This window comes from Cololabis saira, chromosome 1 (assembly GCF_033807715.1).
Source record: "Cololabis saira isolate AMF1-May2022 chromosome 1, fColSai1.1, whole genome shotgun sequence".
Lineage (NCBI taxonomy): Eukaryota > Metazoa > Chordata > Actinopteri > Beloniformes > Belonidae > Cololabis > Cololabis saira.
The window spans coordinates 37,322,469-37,338,097 of NC_084587.1; the positions used below are offsets into that span (position 1 = coordinate 37,322,469).

General features: G+C 41.7%; 2 protein-coding genes across 3 annotated transcripts; one reads left to right on the top strand and one right to left on the bottom strand.

Moving 5' to 3' along the window:
• The first annotated feature begins 645 nt into the window (after window positions 1–645).
• On the top strand, window positions 646–14,957 carry LOC133452753 (uncharacterized). Of its 2 annotated transcripts, none has more exons than XM_061732371.1 (6): window positions 646–1,391; window positions 10,839–11,049; window positions 11,358–11,572; window positions 11,682–11,867; window positions 11,945–12,035; window positions 13,691–14,957. In XM_061732371.1, exons 1-5 carry the CDS (start codon window positions 660–662, stop codon window positions 11,963–11,965), a joined length of 1,365 nt encoding a protein of 454 aa, XP_061588355.1. In that variant the 5' UTR covers window positions 646–659; the 3' UTR covers window positions 11,966–12,035; window positions 13,691–14,957. The 2 variants fall into 2 exon arrangements, with proteins under 2 accessions (XP_061588355.1, XP_061588346.1); XM_061732362.1 differs by having other exon boundaries at window positions 11,945–12,031.
• On the bottom strand, window positions 2,182–5,572 carry LOC133449220 (uncharacterized). Its single transcript, XM_061728356.1, has 9 exons — window positions 5,101–5,572; window positions 4,648–4,979; window positions 4,427–4,511; window positions 4,204–4,338; window positions 3,950–4,107; window positions 3,718–3,826; window positions 3,198–3,441; window positions 2,926–3,082; window positions 2,182–2,820 (listed from the first exon to the last, which is right to left on the bottom strand). Exons 1-9 carry the CDS (start codon window positions 5,318–5,320, stop codon window positions 2,542–2,544), a joined length of 1,719 nt encoding a protein of 572 aa, XP_061584340.1. The 5' UTR covers window positions 5,321–5,572; the 3' UTR covers window positions 2,182–2,541.
• Window positions 14,958–15,629: the final 672 nt, after the last annotated feature.

A 15,629-nucleotide genomic window follows, 5' to 3' on the forward strand; every position in this document is an offset into this window, starting at 1 on the left:
TGTGCAGGTTTGTGCAGAAAGACATTTCGTTTGTGCTGCTTTAGTTTTTAAGATATCACGGGTTCACTTCAAATCAAAAAAAAATATTTTCAATCCAAAAAAAAGTGTTCAAATGCAATTTTTTGGTTCTCAAATATTTTTTTTGCATTCAAACACTTTTTACTTTTTTATTGAAGTAATTTTTTTTCATTGAAAGTATTTTTTTCTTTTTTAAGCAACTTCTTTTTTGATTAAATGATAAAGACACAAATGTCCTACCCATAATATGGCCCAAACACAAAAAAACACTACTTAAATCAAAAACGTTGATTCAAACAAAAAAACGTCACTTCTATCAAAGAAAACATTTCCAATCAAAGAAAAACAGTGTTCAAATGCATTTTTTTGAGCCTAAAATATATTTTTGCATTCAAACACTTTTTTTCTTTGATTGAAATTTTTTTTTTGATTGAAGTGAATTTTTTTTTAATTGAAAATATATTTTTTGATTGAATAATTTCAGTCAGTTTCCCTGACAGCTGTTTTTGCCATAGACATAATATAATAATTTATCATGTCTATGGTTTTTGCCACTCAGTGCGAGTAAGGGGGCGTGGTCCAGGGCGGAAGTGACGTCATGCCCCCCCTCTATTCATGGTGTCAGAACATTAACGGTGAAGATGGAGAGTCCTGGCGTCTCCCCGCCACGGATGGACTGGGAGTCTTCCAACCTTCCCGATACCTGGAGAAAGTTTCGCCAGCATGTTGAGCTGATGTTTTCCGGTCCCCTGCAGGCTAAAAAGGAGGAGGAAAAGTGCAGTTATTTCCTACTTTGGGTCGGTGAGAAAGGCCGCGACGTGTTCAACACATGGACTCTGACAGCGGAGCAGAGGAAACTCCTCAGGACTTATTATGACAGGTTTGAGGCTCATGTGACGCCCAAGGCAAACCCCATTCTTGCACGATATAAGTTTCACGAAAAGACACAAGGGCAAAATGAGAGTTTTGACCAGTTTGTGAGTGAGCTAAGGCTGCTGGTGAAAGACTGCAACTACCCCAATAGCGAGGAGATGATCAGAGACCGCGTTGTTTTTGCCATACATTCACCGAGAGTTCGTGAACAGCTGCTTTGCCACGGCCCAGACCTCACGCTGGAGAAAGCTGTGGAGATTGCACGCTCACATGAGCTGTCACAGCTGCAACTCGAGCCTAATATGGCTGATCAGTCTGTGCATGCAGAGAGCAGGACAATGAAACCAGAGCAAACAAGCAAACCGACCCCCGGGACGGAGGGTGACAGCACCCTTGGGTGCAGAGAGGGTGCTGCAGGGCGAGGGCTCTGCCGCACACACGACTGGCCAGCTAAAGGACGACAATGCAACAAATGCAAGAAATCTAACCACTTTGCTAAGGTTTGTAGGTCACAAACACCACAGAGACAGGAAAAATAGAAGCCCAATAAGGTGTGTTGAGCCGTATTTTGTAATAACGGTGCATTTTGTAATAAAGTCCAAAATGTAATAACTTTTTCATCTCATTTTGTAATAAACTGCCTCATTTTGTAATACATTTTGTTATTGCATTTTGAGAAGATTATTATAAAATGCACTTGCAACTTTTTTATTTTCTAGGAAATGTAATAACATGGTGCATTATGTAATAATACCTATTATTGTTGTTTGTTTAACAATTAATTTATACACATAAGACTGACTTTTGTTGTTTTTTATGCAATTTCCCTTAGAGCTATGTAGCCCAATAAATCTATGTATAATACTCCAAATATAACTTTAGTTGCCTATTTGAAGTTTGGAATTATATAGGCCAATAACAAACAAATAAACTATGCTTTAGAATTGTTATTACATAATGCACCATGTTGCTTTCCTCAGTTTTATTTCTTAATTCTTCAATTACAATCTTTTCTTGGCTGTTGACTATCTGTCTAGTTATTCAGAACATAGCGAGGGCAGAATAGTAAGAAGACAAAGATTTCACCAGCGCTGTTATGAAGCAGACCCGTTAGACCCATGGATGTATTATAAAACTGGATGGGGCGTCAAAAATGGCCGCCCATTCATTTCAATGCATTCTGCTCAGCCAGCGTGTCACTACCTGATGTGAGTCGCTACCCAATTTGAGTCACACATGCGCAGTCGCGTCCAACAACAGGGAATGTTATGCTATATAAGGGCAGGGCTCTCAAGTTTCATGAAAAGTTTGGAGTGAGATTACATCTATTAGGGCTGGTGCGATTTGAAATTCTGTGTGTTTTGGCCGCAGCGGCCCCTCGGCCCAATCTAGACTCCCAATTATTTTTGCTACTTAAAAACCAGTTCAAGTTTACATACTGTTTTATAATTGACCAGCATAAATAAAAATGAAAAGAATGGGTTAATCCAATAAGACAAATCCAGCTAAATAAAATAAATTGTTTTATTAATACATTTAAGAAAAAAACCCAACAACAAATGGATAATAAGTAAGACACTTTTCACAACAGCAGTGCTCAACATTTGTGTGTGTGTGTGTGTGTGTGTGTGTGTGTGTGTGGATTTCAGTTTATGAATGGTGTTTTGTGTTGTAAGTGTTTGCAGCAGATTTTGATGCCTTGATGACAGAGCTAGGGGGCTCCCATTTAAAGCACTGTGGCTCAAGGCCAGCCATTTTCACAGTCATGATGGATGAGAGCGTTCCATCCAGGGCCAAACTGTTCCTTGTTTTGGTTTTGTTCAGTCCCACCATGGAGAACACTCTCTCCGCATCTGCATTGGAGTGTGGAAGCACTAACACCAGTTTGGCAATCTCAGACAGCCGTCCAAATCTGCTCAAACCAGTCACCTTTGAAAAAATGTACCAAGGAGGCTTTATTACACTCTTAAATATTTGCATTTATAAAGTTGATAAAGTAAATGTGTATGTCAGATGGTGCAGAATATTTCTTACCCTGTTCTTCAGTGATGACATATTCCCCCAGAAAGCCTCAGTGTCAAACGTGGCTGGGTCTTGGGGCATAGGGATGTCCATCAGTTGATAGTCCAGGAACTCCTCACTGAGCTGATCGTGCTCTTGGGGTCCGTGGAATGGAAGCAGTTCAGGAAACCTAAAGAACACAATGTGTACGGAATTGATAAAGCTACAGTAGGAGAAACAACAAGGTTTGTTTTTCAGATGTGATCATCAAACTTCACAATCTATTCAAAATGTGAAACCCTTACCTTTCAACAAAGTACAGAGCATCTTCCACTCCACACTCTGTCCTCTGCTGGACATCAACAAACTTAGCATGTTTGAGCAGGGTCTCTCTCAGGGGTAGCTTATTCATGGCATACTCCACAGCCCTTAACAGAAATGCCAGCGCAGCCTGCTGGAACCTCTCCACCTGCTGTGGGGTAATGTCTCCCGCATCAAGGAGCCTGTTGAGGGTAGCTCGAGTAATGAAGCCAATGTTCAGCTTTTCTCCTACCAGAGAAATAGAGTAAACAAGAGACTTTACACTTAGGAACAGGTAAGTTCACAATAATAGTTGTTTTCTATACGTTTCCTTAACAGAGTTCATTAGCAACCAAGAACAACCACAACTGCTAATTTGCATAACCCTCGTACATTTATATCCCATGACATCAGGGACATCAGTCTCATATAACTGAATGAGCAGTCCTCTCACAAACAGTCTATTTGTGGTCAGTGGGTGGACATTGTATGAGTATCTGCCTATGAGAAACTTGGGAATATTACCTGGCAGTTGGTTTGATGGGTCCTTGTATTGGATGTCATGAACTCCTTGGTTCTGCAGTGCTGCTAGCTTCAGAAACTTTGCACACAACTTGCGGATTAACTTTGTCATCTACAAAGTTGTAATTCAGAAAAGATTTTCAAATGACATTTGAACAATATGTATGAGCAAATGAAAAAATGACCAAGTACAGAACATTATTTGCAGAAGCATAGCTCAACCCTTCCATTTTACCTCTTCATGTAGAAGGAAGATTGAGGACTTCTCTCTCTGGAGTAGGAGGTTTAAGGTGGAGAAGGGTGGCAATGTTGCTTGGTAGAAGAGGAGGTACACCTCTGTTAATGGGTTAGAAAATGCACCCACCAGCCTTCTAAACCTTGGTTGTTTCTCATCTGTAAATACAAAAGTATAGGTTGTGCATACCAAATATGTTTACATTTCAGTCTTGTAGTAATCTTGCATTTGTGTCAGTGAAATATGCAGCTTACTTAATGACTTGAAGTAGCTGGTGAGTGGCTCATACTGCTGCAGAAGGCGAGTCAAACACCTCTCCAGGCTCAGCCAACGAATGGAAATGTGTTGAAGTATTTCCATGTACTCGCTTCCATGGAACTCACAGAATTCTTTGACAAGAATGTAACATCCTAAATTTCAGTCTAATGAAAGTCTTCATGTCATTTGTACTACACTGGTGCTGTTTAAATCACAAACCTGACAGGTAACCCTTACGGTTGGTGCTACCCTTAAACCAGTATCCAACATCCACAGCCAGATCCTCTGGATCAAATCCAGTCACCTGCAATACATGATGTTTTATAATGACATTACATTCAATCACATCACAGATTCATTACACCACAGCTTAACAAACTATTTAACCTGGGATTAAGCTCAACTGATAGGTCACTGAAAGCATACATGATCAAACTTACTTCCAAAAACCTCAGTCCAGCTTTTTTGGCGGTATTGTGGATAATGTGGCAGGGGCACCCATGGATGTATGTGTTGGCATTTTCATTCAGAATCCTGGATGCAATGGAATTTCTTGCTCCTGTATTCACAGGTGCGTTGTCAATTGATAAGCTAACACAATTTCCCCAAGGTATGGCGTGTTTCTGTAAGACCTCGTTCATTTTTTGGAAGATTACTTCCGCTGTGCCACAGCTACGCCCACTTGTTGTGCACATATCCAAAAATCTATGGACAACTTTTCCAGAATCACTGTCAAAAACTCGCACAGTGAGCGGGTTCATCTTCTCTTGTCCTGCAATGATGAGTTACATGTTTTACAAGATTACACACCACACTGAAATGTTCTGTGAAGAAATAGGTACTGGAAGGTGTGGAAAACAAACAAATGTATACAATGGCTATCAAAACAATACCTGTATCATTTGACCCATCAGTGATCAAGGTGAATGGATTGTCCCTCATCTTCATGACCAATTTGTTCCTAAAATGAGGTGCCACTGCTTCATTTATTATGCACGTTGTTTTCGTGCTGGCACATTTGAAATTTTGTGCTGTGGTGGAATCTCTGAAGCACTCCTTTAATAATGGGCTGAAATGGTCAGAGACAGCAAATGGTACATTATGCTGCACCATTGCCACAGCCACTTTTACTTCAGCTCTCCTTGTCTGCAACAGAAAGGGATGAATTTAAGCACCAAATCATATAAACATTCCATGCAGTATTAAGTGTTTTGTTACTTTTTTATTATTATAATAACCTACAATGTTACGCAAAATGCAAACAAACGTTATCACAAGCTTTTTACTTTTCATATGTACCTTGGCCTCTTGTGCTGTTATGCCACACACAGAAGCTGGGGCAAAAAAAGTAGTAATGCCACTTGTGGACTGGATAGCCTGCTCTTTAGCCTGATGTCCTTTGCTTTTAATATGTCTGTGCACGTCTGTTACACCTTGATGGGCACAGGAGTTTTCCTGTCTGCAGACAGAGCACCAGTAGTAGGAGCTGGTGGTGCCTACGGTGATGAATGGCCATTTTGCTGACCACTCACTTTTAAAAGAGCACCTATAGGTGGCAGCTCCACTTAAAGGAGACCTATTATGGCATTTAATGTGTATTTTAAACAGGCCTTGAATGTCTTAAAAACAATCTAAAGCTTGTTTTTTCTACATAAATCATAAATCCAGCCTGTGGGCCCTGTCACTAGTTTTACCGCTTCTAACCTCTTTTTCTGCGCCTCATTCTAAGGGAAGGGGGGGTATGATAATGAGGCTCTGTGCTGATTGGCTCCCTGAATGACGTGTAACAGGGGAGGAGAATAAACCTGCTCCGCCAGAACAGCCCGAGCCTGTAAATAAATACAACACTGAATTTTCACAAATGGCAACTTTATTGTTAAAAAAATAAAATATGAGTTGTATATAAATAACATTTATGCACTATTTAAGCCGGATCTGCCCGGCGGAGTCTGAACGCTGGCCGCGGAGCCAAGCCAGGCGCCCGGGAGCAGCGCTGCTGGATCAGCGCGCATCACCGCGGCTTTAACCGGGAAATATGACCGGTTCCCACCGGCCGGGACCACAGGAACCCGCCTGGACTGGTAGCAGGGACTCCCGGGGACCGACCAGCGGAATTTCAGCCGGATCTGTCCGGCGGATGCTGCGCGACGGGCGCCGCAACTCCACGGCGGGCGCACAGATCGGCTCCGGAGCGCATCCGCGGCGCATCGCCCGTTATCGGGGATCAAACCGACAGATTTCGCTGAAAATCTCGAAGGGTGAAGCTGGTCCGACCTGGGACAGACCCCCGAGGACCCAGCTCCCAAATCACCCGGGAACCTGCATGATTTAACCTGGATCCGCGGCGCTGCGGCGCCGCGTCCGACTGGCTGAAGGATGGACCGCTCCAGCCAGAGCCAGAGAGCTGGTTGTGGGCGTGGTTTCAGCAGCGGAGGCTGAACCTATGGAAATGAGCGCCTATGGTGACGTCACCCTAGGCGCAGATTCAGAATGGCTCAAAAAAAGGCCACGTGACACTGGGGACTAGAGCTTGCAGAAATTCATGGTATTTTGTCTCCCCTGACAAGTGAGGGGAGACCACTTTATATATGTTAAAACAAGAAAAAACGTGTTTTTCATAATAGGTCACCTTTAATGGCCGCTTTTTCACCATTTCTGCTGTCTCCTCTGCTGTCTCCTCTGCTGTCTCCTCCGCCGTCTCCTCCACTCTCTCCTCCTCTGTCTCCTCAACTGTCTTCTCCACTCTCTCCTCCTCTGTAGTCTCCGCTGTCACCATCTCCCCTACAGTCTCCCTTTCCGTCTTCTCCATTGTCTCTTCCACCATCTCCTCTGACCTGGCAACCTTTTTAGGGGGCTGACTCTTTGCTGCCCAGAATGCAAGAATGCTCTTTTGCTTCTTCCCTGACATCTTTGAAATAGACAAAGGCAAACAGTAAAAAATAGGCACACTTTCTGTTCATCGTTTACTCTTTACTCTTCAGACTAAAACTATAATCCAGTGGCGGACCGTCAGGGCCGTCTAGACCTTCTCTGAAGGCCTAACTATTATCAAAATAATAAAAAAATATGGTGTCTTTAATAATACTTTAGTTTACCTATTGTTAGACTTATCTGAGTTTATACATATTGCCGGCTTGCATTAGAACAAGTATAAGCACCTGTTTATTTACTTTACATTTAGTTGACTGTGTGGCTGTGGCTTAATCCACAGACATGTAGCTCTGTTTCCTTATGGTTTGTGGAGAAAGCACTGGCTTAGAATAGGGGAGAGCTACTCTCCAAGCTCAAATAACGTTATTGTGGGCTATTTGGGTAGACAAACTCACATATGAGGATTGGAAGAATACATGATTACTTTTTTCTAGGGCTGTCAAGTGATGAATTTTTCTTTAATCGTGATTAATGGCTGAATTTCAGTAATTAATCACATATTTGCATGTATAAAATTTTATTATTTTGCATTTCACAACAGTTTTTAAGACCATATTAACAATGTAAAGCAACTCTTACCAGTGTATGTTGATTGGGAATCAAATGAATGCAAAGAAAGTTACTTTATGAACTCAACTTTTGGATTTATTTCGAATAGAACACACATAAATTGTGGTTTATTTGGTAGTGTGACTCATTTTAATTTGATTTGCATTATTAGATTTCCATACAAAACAGGTGCACTAGCTTCCCCTATTCTTTTTTTGCTCAATAAACGAAGCATCAGTGAAGGCCAGACTACAAAACCGCCGCTGAATTAATAAAACCAACATTAGGACATACAATAAGTGAAGACTTACAGTTTGCCAATGACTAACCTAGTGAATGATAATAAATGAAGTAGTTACCTACCATTTACCTTGCTTTGCTTTTCCAACTCGTCTGCAACCTGTGCGTGCACGCGCATCCACGGAACAAGCGCGCAGCGGGAAAAAAAAACTGCCCAGCAACAAGACATACTATTTTCTGATTGGCTGGTAGGTCGCTGACGCGGGACCGCTGTAAACTCAGCAGAGAAATCCTCCTCCGCCCTGCCCGTTCAGTATTAATTTCTGTGCGCTCGGCTTTATGACTTCTCAGCGTGAGAAATATCAGGTGTGGCGTGTGAGCGTGTGAACTGGTTGAAATGCGTGTGTCTCACGCTCAATGCGTGAGACTTGAGAGCTTTGTAAGGGTATTGATGCAAAAAATCTTTATATTATTTTTAGCAAAAAATATTTATATTATTTTTAGCAAGCACAGCTAAGCATGAGCCAAATTACCTTTCAAGATGTAATTACTCATAGAACGAGTAATCTTCCATTTGTCAGCTTTTCCCAAACTAGGATGAAACTTTCCGGATTCCATGTAGGCATGGAGATGATGGAAAACATTAAAGTCGCTCATTTTAATCAATAATTGGGTAATGACAACACTACTTCTCCACTGAAATGCACATGTTGGACGCGACTGCGCATGCGTGACTCAAATCGGGTAGCGGACTCACATCAGGTAGTGACACAGCGCATAAACCGAAAAAATCTCTGACTTCCGGGTTTACTTCCGCCTACACGGGCCCATAGAGCATGCGCAGTTGAGTCACCTCCCATGATGCTCTGGGGCCTCCCATCATGCCCCGGGGCAATGACGCGAGTATTAATATAATATGTATTAATATAATATCTTAATTAATGTATATTATTACATGTATAGTATTACATATATTATTAATGTATTAATATAATATAATTACATAATATATATTAATATAAACATCCGTGGAATGCACGGACACGGCTGTGACGTCAGCCGTGACGTCACGCCCAGAAAGAGACTTTTCTTTTACTTTTCTGGCCGTTATAAAACATTTTTGACAGATATAAAGTCCATGACTTAAAAATATAGAATACAAAGATTAGTAATTGCCGGTGATTACAGCTGGAGGTGTCCTGTGAACAGTTTTAGAGGCTTCTCTTTTACTATTGCGGTCTATGGGAAAAAAGCTTTCTGGGCCGCATGGGATTTTTGGTTGCAGTACCGCGGCTGGACACTGGAAGAAATCGGCGCGCCTTCTGAGTGGGAGACCCGGGGGCTGGTTAGACCCGTTAGTTAGACTTCCTAACTGCCAGCTGTTGCCGTTATTTTGGTCCGTCACTAAAACGGGTCCGGCTAGGAACTAAAACAAAAACGCCAGAGGGCGGAACACACCATGTTATCACATTTTCTAGAGAATAAAAAAGTTGCAAGTGCATTTTGTAATAATCTTCTCAAAATGTAATAACTTATTACATAATGCGGCAAAATTTATTATAAAATGCGTTGGGGTAGTTTATTACAAAATGCAGCAGTTTATTACAAAATGTGGCTTTATTACAAAATGAAATGAGAAAGTTATTACATTTTGGACGTTTATTACAAAATGCACCGTTATTACAAAATGCGGCTCAACAAGGTGCACGCTGTCTGGGACTGCACAGAGCAGTCAGCGCCTGAGCTGTATATATTGATACTATAACAAGACTACACGCAAACACAGCCAGAGAACAGGCATTTGCAGAAGTAGAAATAGGCAAAGCAAGGCACAAAGTAAAGTTTAAAGCTGAAACAGGTGCCCAAGCTAATGTGATACCAGCAGACATGTTCCACAAAATGTTTGGAAGTGTAGTGCCAGGCCCTGCAACCAGTACTATATCAGGATACAGAGGATAGAGGCTTAAAGTTAAAGGAGCTTGCAAACTAACATGCAGATACAGAGAAGAAACAGCCATGTTATTTTTTGACATACCAGATGTTAAAAACGCCCCCCCTGTCTTGGGTCTGAGAGCATGCCTTGACCTAAACATAGTTAAACTGGTACACACAATAGAAGTACAGCCAGGAACACACATAAGCATTACAACAAGAGTGAGTTTGAGAGTGTGTCCTTCACCTCAAGCCATCAGCCATCAGGATGAATGCGTCATGCGTCCCACCAGCCCACCGTGCCACAACGTTTAACAACACACACTTTGCATCACAGATCAGTTGCACATTCACGGAATGAAAGTTTTTCCGGTTTATGTAAGTAAATGCACCAGATGGAGCCTTGTGTGCACTCAATGGCACCGATGACACCTGGCATGTTTGCAAATGCACCGAATTCCTGCATCACTTCTACCTGCCGTTGTGCACCAAAGGGAAAGTTTATATACCTCTGGCATTAGTTTTATTATACCATTCAGGACCTAATCTGGATCTTAAAACTGCCAACTAATTTAAATAAATATGTAATATTTTTAATAAAATGTTTTTTTATATCACGTGTTTCAAAGACATCTGCATATTTTGTACATAACAGGGCGCAATATGAATTAAAATTGTAATTTCCAAAACTGACAAGCATTATTTATGTGCATTCTTAGATTTACACAAGCACTACGTGTGGTCAGCAGCATGTGTAGATTTTGTTAGTAGCTACGAAAAGATCGGAGCTATTGTGAACGGTTTACACACAAATTCGTTCTGCTCACGTTTCATGAATTTAGACCTAGTGTCTCTTTGCTTGTTGGTACTCCAAAAAAGGCCCTGAGAAATGTTTGTATGGCAAATCATTTTCATCATTTAAGAAAATTTAGCAAATGGCATTTGCGTGTGGTGATAAACAATGTGTTTCTCCTTAAAGGAACAACACCTGAGGAAAATGTACCCTGGACAGTCTTTTGACAGCTTTGATCACTTCAGCAAAGTACTGAAAGGATGGAGTGAAGAGGGATATCATCCGGTTCATAAGGAGAGATCTGAAAAGATTCAGGATGAAACTCTCCTTAGTACAATCAAGTACTCCAGATTGACTTTATCCTGTGTCCACTATGGTGCTAGGAGAACATACCAAAGTTAGTGAGATCAAATTATGCATGTGTGACTCTTATATTTTCTTTGCACAGTGTCTGTCTGTCTGTCTGTCTGTCTCTTTCAACATCGGCTAGAGGAAATCTATGCCTATCTAACCATCGAAGCAGCTTCTCTCTCTCTTTCTTCGGTCCTTCTTTCTTCTTTTTGCCATGTATCTAGCTACACTTACACTATTGATGGGCCTTTTATGTGCAATGCTGAATCCTTGTGTGATATAAAAATGTTTTAGTTTAGAAAAAAATCTCTTATTGATCAGTTATAACTAAACCACATTCTCATGTTGTTGCAGGCAATCATGAAAGACCTTTCCAACATAGTTTGCGGATGGGGTGCCCTGTGATCATTAAGATTCGGTATGACAGAACAGTGAACAAGCTTGTTGTTTCCAAAGTGGTGGAAGAACATAATCATCCCGTATCTGCTCAGCTGTTCCAGAAATATGCCCAGAACAGACGTCCAAATGCACAGGAAAGGCAAGAAATTGAGAAACTGCTAGAGTTGAAGGTAGGTATCATATTAATGTGAAATTAGGTTAAGATGTAGGTTAAGGTGTAGAACGTGTTTCTATAAGTTCATGCCCTTGTCACTAATTCTTTTAATTTGACATTTCCAGGTCAGTGCAGCCACCTTGAAAGGGTTTGTTAATGACAGATTTGGAAAGCAAATGACATTAAAAGATTTACACAATATACGGCAGCAAGTGAAAAAGGCCAAGCAAAATAACCTCACAGATGCAGATCAGATTGTCCATGTCCCTGCTCAGTCTCACCAGGCAGACATAGTTCCTGAATCACTGGAGGTATGAAGTATTTAACGTAGTTGACTTTAAAAATGTACATGAAAATTCAGGTACTAATATTTTACTTTTTTTAATAGAAATTTCATGACACAGCGTAATGAGGTGTGCGGGGACCCACAACAATTCAAACTGATGGTTCAAGCTGTGGGGTATTTACTTTGATGGCAAGTAAGACTTTGAAAAGGTTCACATACAGTAAATTATTATTGTATTATTATTATTATCATTATTACATTGAGGACAATAAAAATACACATTATCGTATTTTCGCGACCATTAGGCGCACATACATTTTTTATTTTTTTTTAAAGAATGTGCCCAATGAAACGTTGCGCCGTTTCTATTACCTGTATTACGGTAATGTAAGGCGGACGGCCAACATGAGAACGGTAAAGGGAGAAGGGGGCGGGTGAAGCACCCGTGAGTTGCGGACGTGATAGAGACCATCCACAGACGTTAAAGGGGGAAGGAGGGGGTGTGAAGCACAGAGCGGGTGGAAGGAGCGTTTCAACGGCCACCATTCGACTGAAAGCAGTAGCGCTGGCGGAAGAAATGAAAATTGAACATTTTCATGGAGGTCTGTCTTGGTGCTTTCGCTATCGCTTCACGATGCCAGCGCAGCAGCAGCGCCCGGCGGATTATATGGAAAAGATGGAGAGCTTCCACTCATTCTGCAGCCGACACATCACGGACAAACGCATCCAGCGCAGCCACATAACCAACATGGACGAGGTGCCGCTCACGTTCGACATCCCGATTAATCACACGGTGGAGAGGACGGGGGTGCGCGTCGCCGCCGTACCCTACGCTGTAGGCTAGCGCGACGGAGAGGACGGGAACAGCACGGTGGGGATCCGCACAACGGGGTATGAAAAGTCATCATTTACTGTTGTGCTTGCCTGCCACGCTGATGGACAGAAACGGCCGCCTATGGTGATTTTTAAAAGAAAAACTTTGCCTAAAGAGACTTTTCCAGCCGGAGTCATTATAAAGGCAAATGAAAAGGGCTGGCTGGATGAAGAGATGATCGAGTGGCTGAGGCAGGTCTATGTACGGCGACCCGGTGGTTCTTTTCACACATCATGCGTGGGCTAACGTGTCTGCTGGGACTGTTGTTCGGGCTTTTGCAAAAGCCGGCATTCCGAGGCGCCGCACGGCACGGAAAGTGACTCTGACAGCGAGGGAATTTGGACTGGCACAGCTGAATTAGCAGAGCTCTTTAATGCAGAAACAGAGGATGAGGACTTTGAAGGGTTTGATTAATGTAACAACTGAAATAAAATACAATCAAACTAAGTTTTGCTCCCGCTCTATTTTTAAATAAGCACACTTGTGTGCCTGTGTGCGTGTTCTGTAGCGCGCGGGTGTGTTTTGCGGCGCGTGTGTTTTGCGGCGCGTGTTTTTTCCGGCGTGTGTGTGTGCGCGCTCCGTGTCTGTAGATGGCGCCTTTTGGGACGGTGCGCCGTATGTGTGTTTTAAATCCAAAAATTACACACAAAACTGAGGGTGCACCTTTCCACACGGTGCGCTGAATGGTCGTGAAAATACGGTATTTAAATGTCTATAGTACTTTGAGAGCCTGCTTCAAAGGTGATTGGGTGATTGATAGTCTAATGTCATAGGGAAGGGTATTTTAGGGGGGAGGTTCACCAACTGAGAAGGCCCTGTTACCCCAGGTCTAGAGGTTTTTGCATCCATACCATTTTCTTGTTTTGTTGTCTATAATTAAATCAATAAGACTAGAGCTGTTGTTTTCAAGCATAACAATCTTGTTTGTAGACCTTTTTCACTTGTTTTCATTCTGATATTTGTATTCTTTTCAGAATGCTGAAGCTTTGGTCAGGGACGCCAAACCAGATGTTGTGACTCAAAGACAGGTGAACAGCATCAGAAGGTACCTTGAGGACCGCTTAATAGCAGCAGGACAACATCTCCAAATCCATTTGGACAAGAGCCCTGAATGAGTAAAAAGAGTGAGGAATTCAGTGAATTTCACTCAAAGCACTTTGTGTTGTTGTTTTCCTATTTATTCCTGCTACAGTTAACTACGTTCTGCATCATATGGCGGAGCTCTGTGAGGCTGGATTCAGTGTGATAACTGCATTTATCTACTGGATGTCCTTTAATTCCCCCTTAGCTGTAATAGTTTTTAGTTCCCCTCCCCATGTGATTGAGATTTGCCTTATTCCTGAAATTCGTCTTTTCTGTCTGGTACTGGGCTGGTTGGAAATTCTTTTGAATTCTGGGACATCAATCAAAGCTCAACACTGTACACAGCCTTCACCCAGGCCACATGTCATGGTTGTATTTTTTCATCTCCTTGAACACAGACATGTCACTCACTGAGCAGTTATTAAAATTTGTCAGTTGCCTTTGTTGGGTTGGTTAGGTTTAGGCATAAGGAGGTTAAATTAACCCATAGACCGAGAGGCTCAACCGGTCAAAAATATCCTTGGCAGTCAACTGACGGTTAACTGTTGATATCCCTAATAGGAATATATAACGTGAGAATTCACTCTGTGGCAAATCTTCTTATTGACCCATGAGACGGAGGAAAAAGAACAATGTTACAAAGGTAACAAAACAAACATACTGTAACATAACAACAAAGGTCTCTTCCATTACTGTCCTTACAAACTATAGCTATGTATGCTACATACTAATCCAAAGGATCTTAAGTATGTCAGTTGGTGAATGAGGAAGACATCTGTGCTGTTCTTTTTGGATTGCTTGTAATGGAAGAGACCTTTCTTGGTGCAAAGGTGCACTGATGACCAACAGATCAATTAGAAGAATCCCTACCATTAAGTGATAACGTATTTGTTACGTTCCTCCTGTAACAAGTTTATAAGCTCAGTGACAGACATATCAGTTCTGGGAGATAGTGATGCAGGATTGTTATATGCAGTATGGCGGTCCTGAATCTGGCCTACACTTAACACAAAAAGTGTCCTGTGTCAAGTGAAGGTTATGCTTAAATCTAAAATTGGAACCATGTCAAACAATAGAGCCAGGCAAACGTCTGCTCTCACGCTTTTGTATGAACAATTTTTGTTCTTATGTCATTGTAAGATATTTTGAAGAGATTAAATGAAGTTTATCAAAAGTGGTGTGAATACCTGTCAATCACTGTTGAGCTGATGGATTTTCTTTTTTTATAAATATTTTTTTTACAATTTTTTCTCTAATAATACATGGGTGCAAATAGCATACATTGATATTGGTAGCAGGGTGTAAATAGCCTACGCATCAGTACTTGCACCCGGGTGTAAATAGCACACATTGATACACCAGGGTACAAATAGCATCCACTTCTAATCACTTCAAATAGCATACATTGATATTTGTACCAGGGTGTAAAGAGCCTAATCCTTTAAGTATCCATTAGAAAGGAACTGCAGAACTTTAAGACAACTCTGCTTAGCGACTTCTGCTGGGACTACCATTCATGTACACTGTACAGTACAATAGTGGACATTTCCTAACTCTGAGCTCTCAGCTGAGAGCAGCTGTCTGGAGTCTGGAGTTACCGATCAGCCAATCAGAAAAAACAATCTTTTGTTGCCAGGTGAGTTTCAGCTTCAAGCGCTCCAGGAAGTTACAACACACACACACACACACACACACACACACACACACACACACACACACACACACACACACTCAGGGACAGAATAACCACCACCGTTCAAGGGGCCCATTTGAGGCTAAATGTGTTTTCTTTCTTAAAATTTTTGTTTGTTTGTTTAGAGCAGAATGAGA

What these genes read in the sequence shown, in the direction of transcription:
- LOC133452753 (XM_061732371.1), top strand. Translation starts at nt 660, where the DNA reads ATGGAGAGTCCTGGCGTCTCCCCGCCACGGATGGACTGGGAGTCTTCC. An exon ending in TGCTAGGAGAACATACCAAA is followed by an intron (nt 11,050 to 11,357) that starts GTTAGTGAGATC and finishes ATGTTGTTGCAG; the next exon opens with GCAATCATGAAAGACCTTTC. An exon ending in TAGTTCCTGAATCACTGGAG is followed by an intron (nt 11,868 to 11,944) that starts GTATGAAGTATT and finishes TTTTTTTAATAG; the next exon opens with AAATTTCATGACACAGCGTA.
- LOC133449220 (XM_061728356.1), bottom strand. Translation starts at nt 5,320, where the DNA reads ATGGTGCAGCATAATGTACCATTTGCTGTCTCTGACCATTTCAGCCCA. An exon ending in CTGGACTGAGGTTTTTGGAA is followed by an intron (nt 4,512 to 4,647) that starts GTAAGTTTGATC and finishes CATGTATTGCAG; the next exon opens with GTGACTGGATTTGATCCAGA. An exon ending in TGTCATCACTGAAGAACAGG is followed by an intron (nt 2,821 to 2,925) that starts GTAAGAAATATT and finishes ATTTTTTCAAAG; the next exon opens with GTGACTGGTTTGAGCAGATT.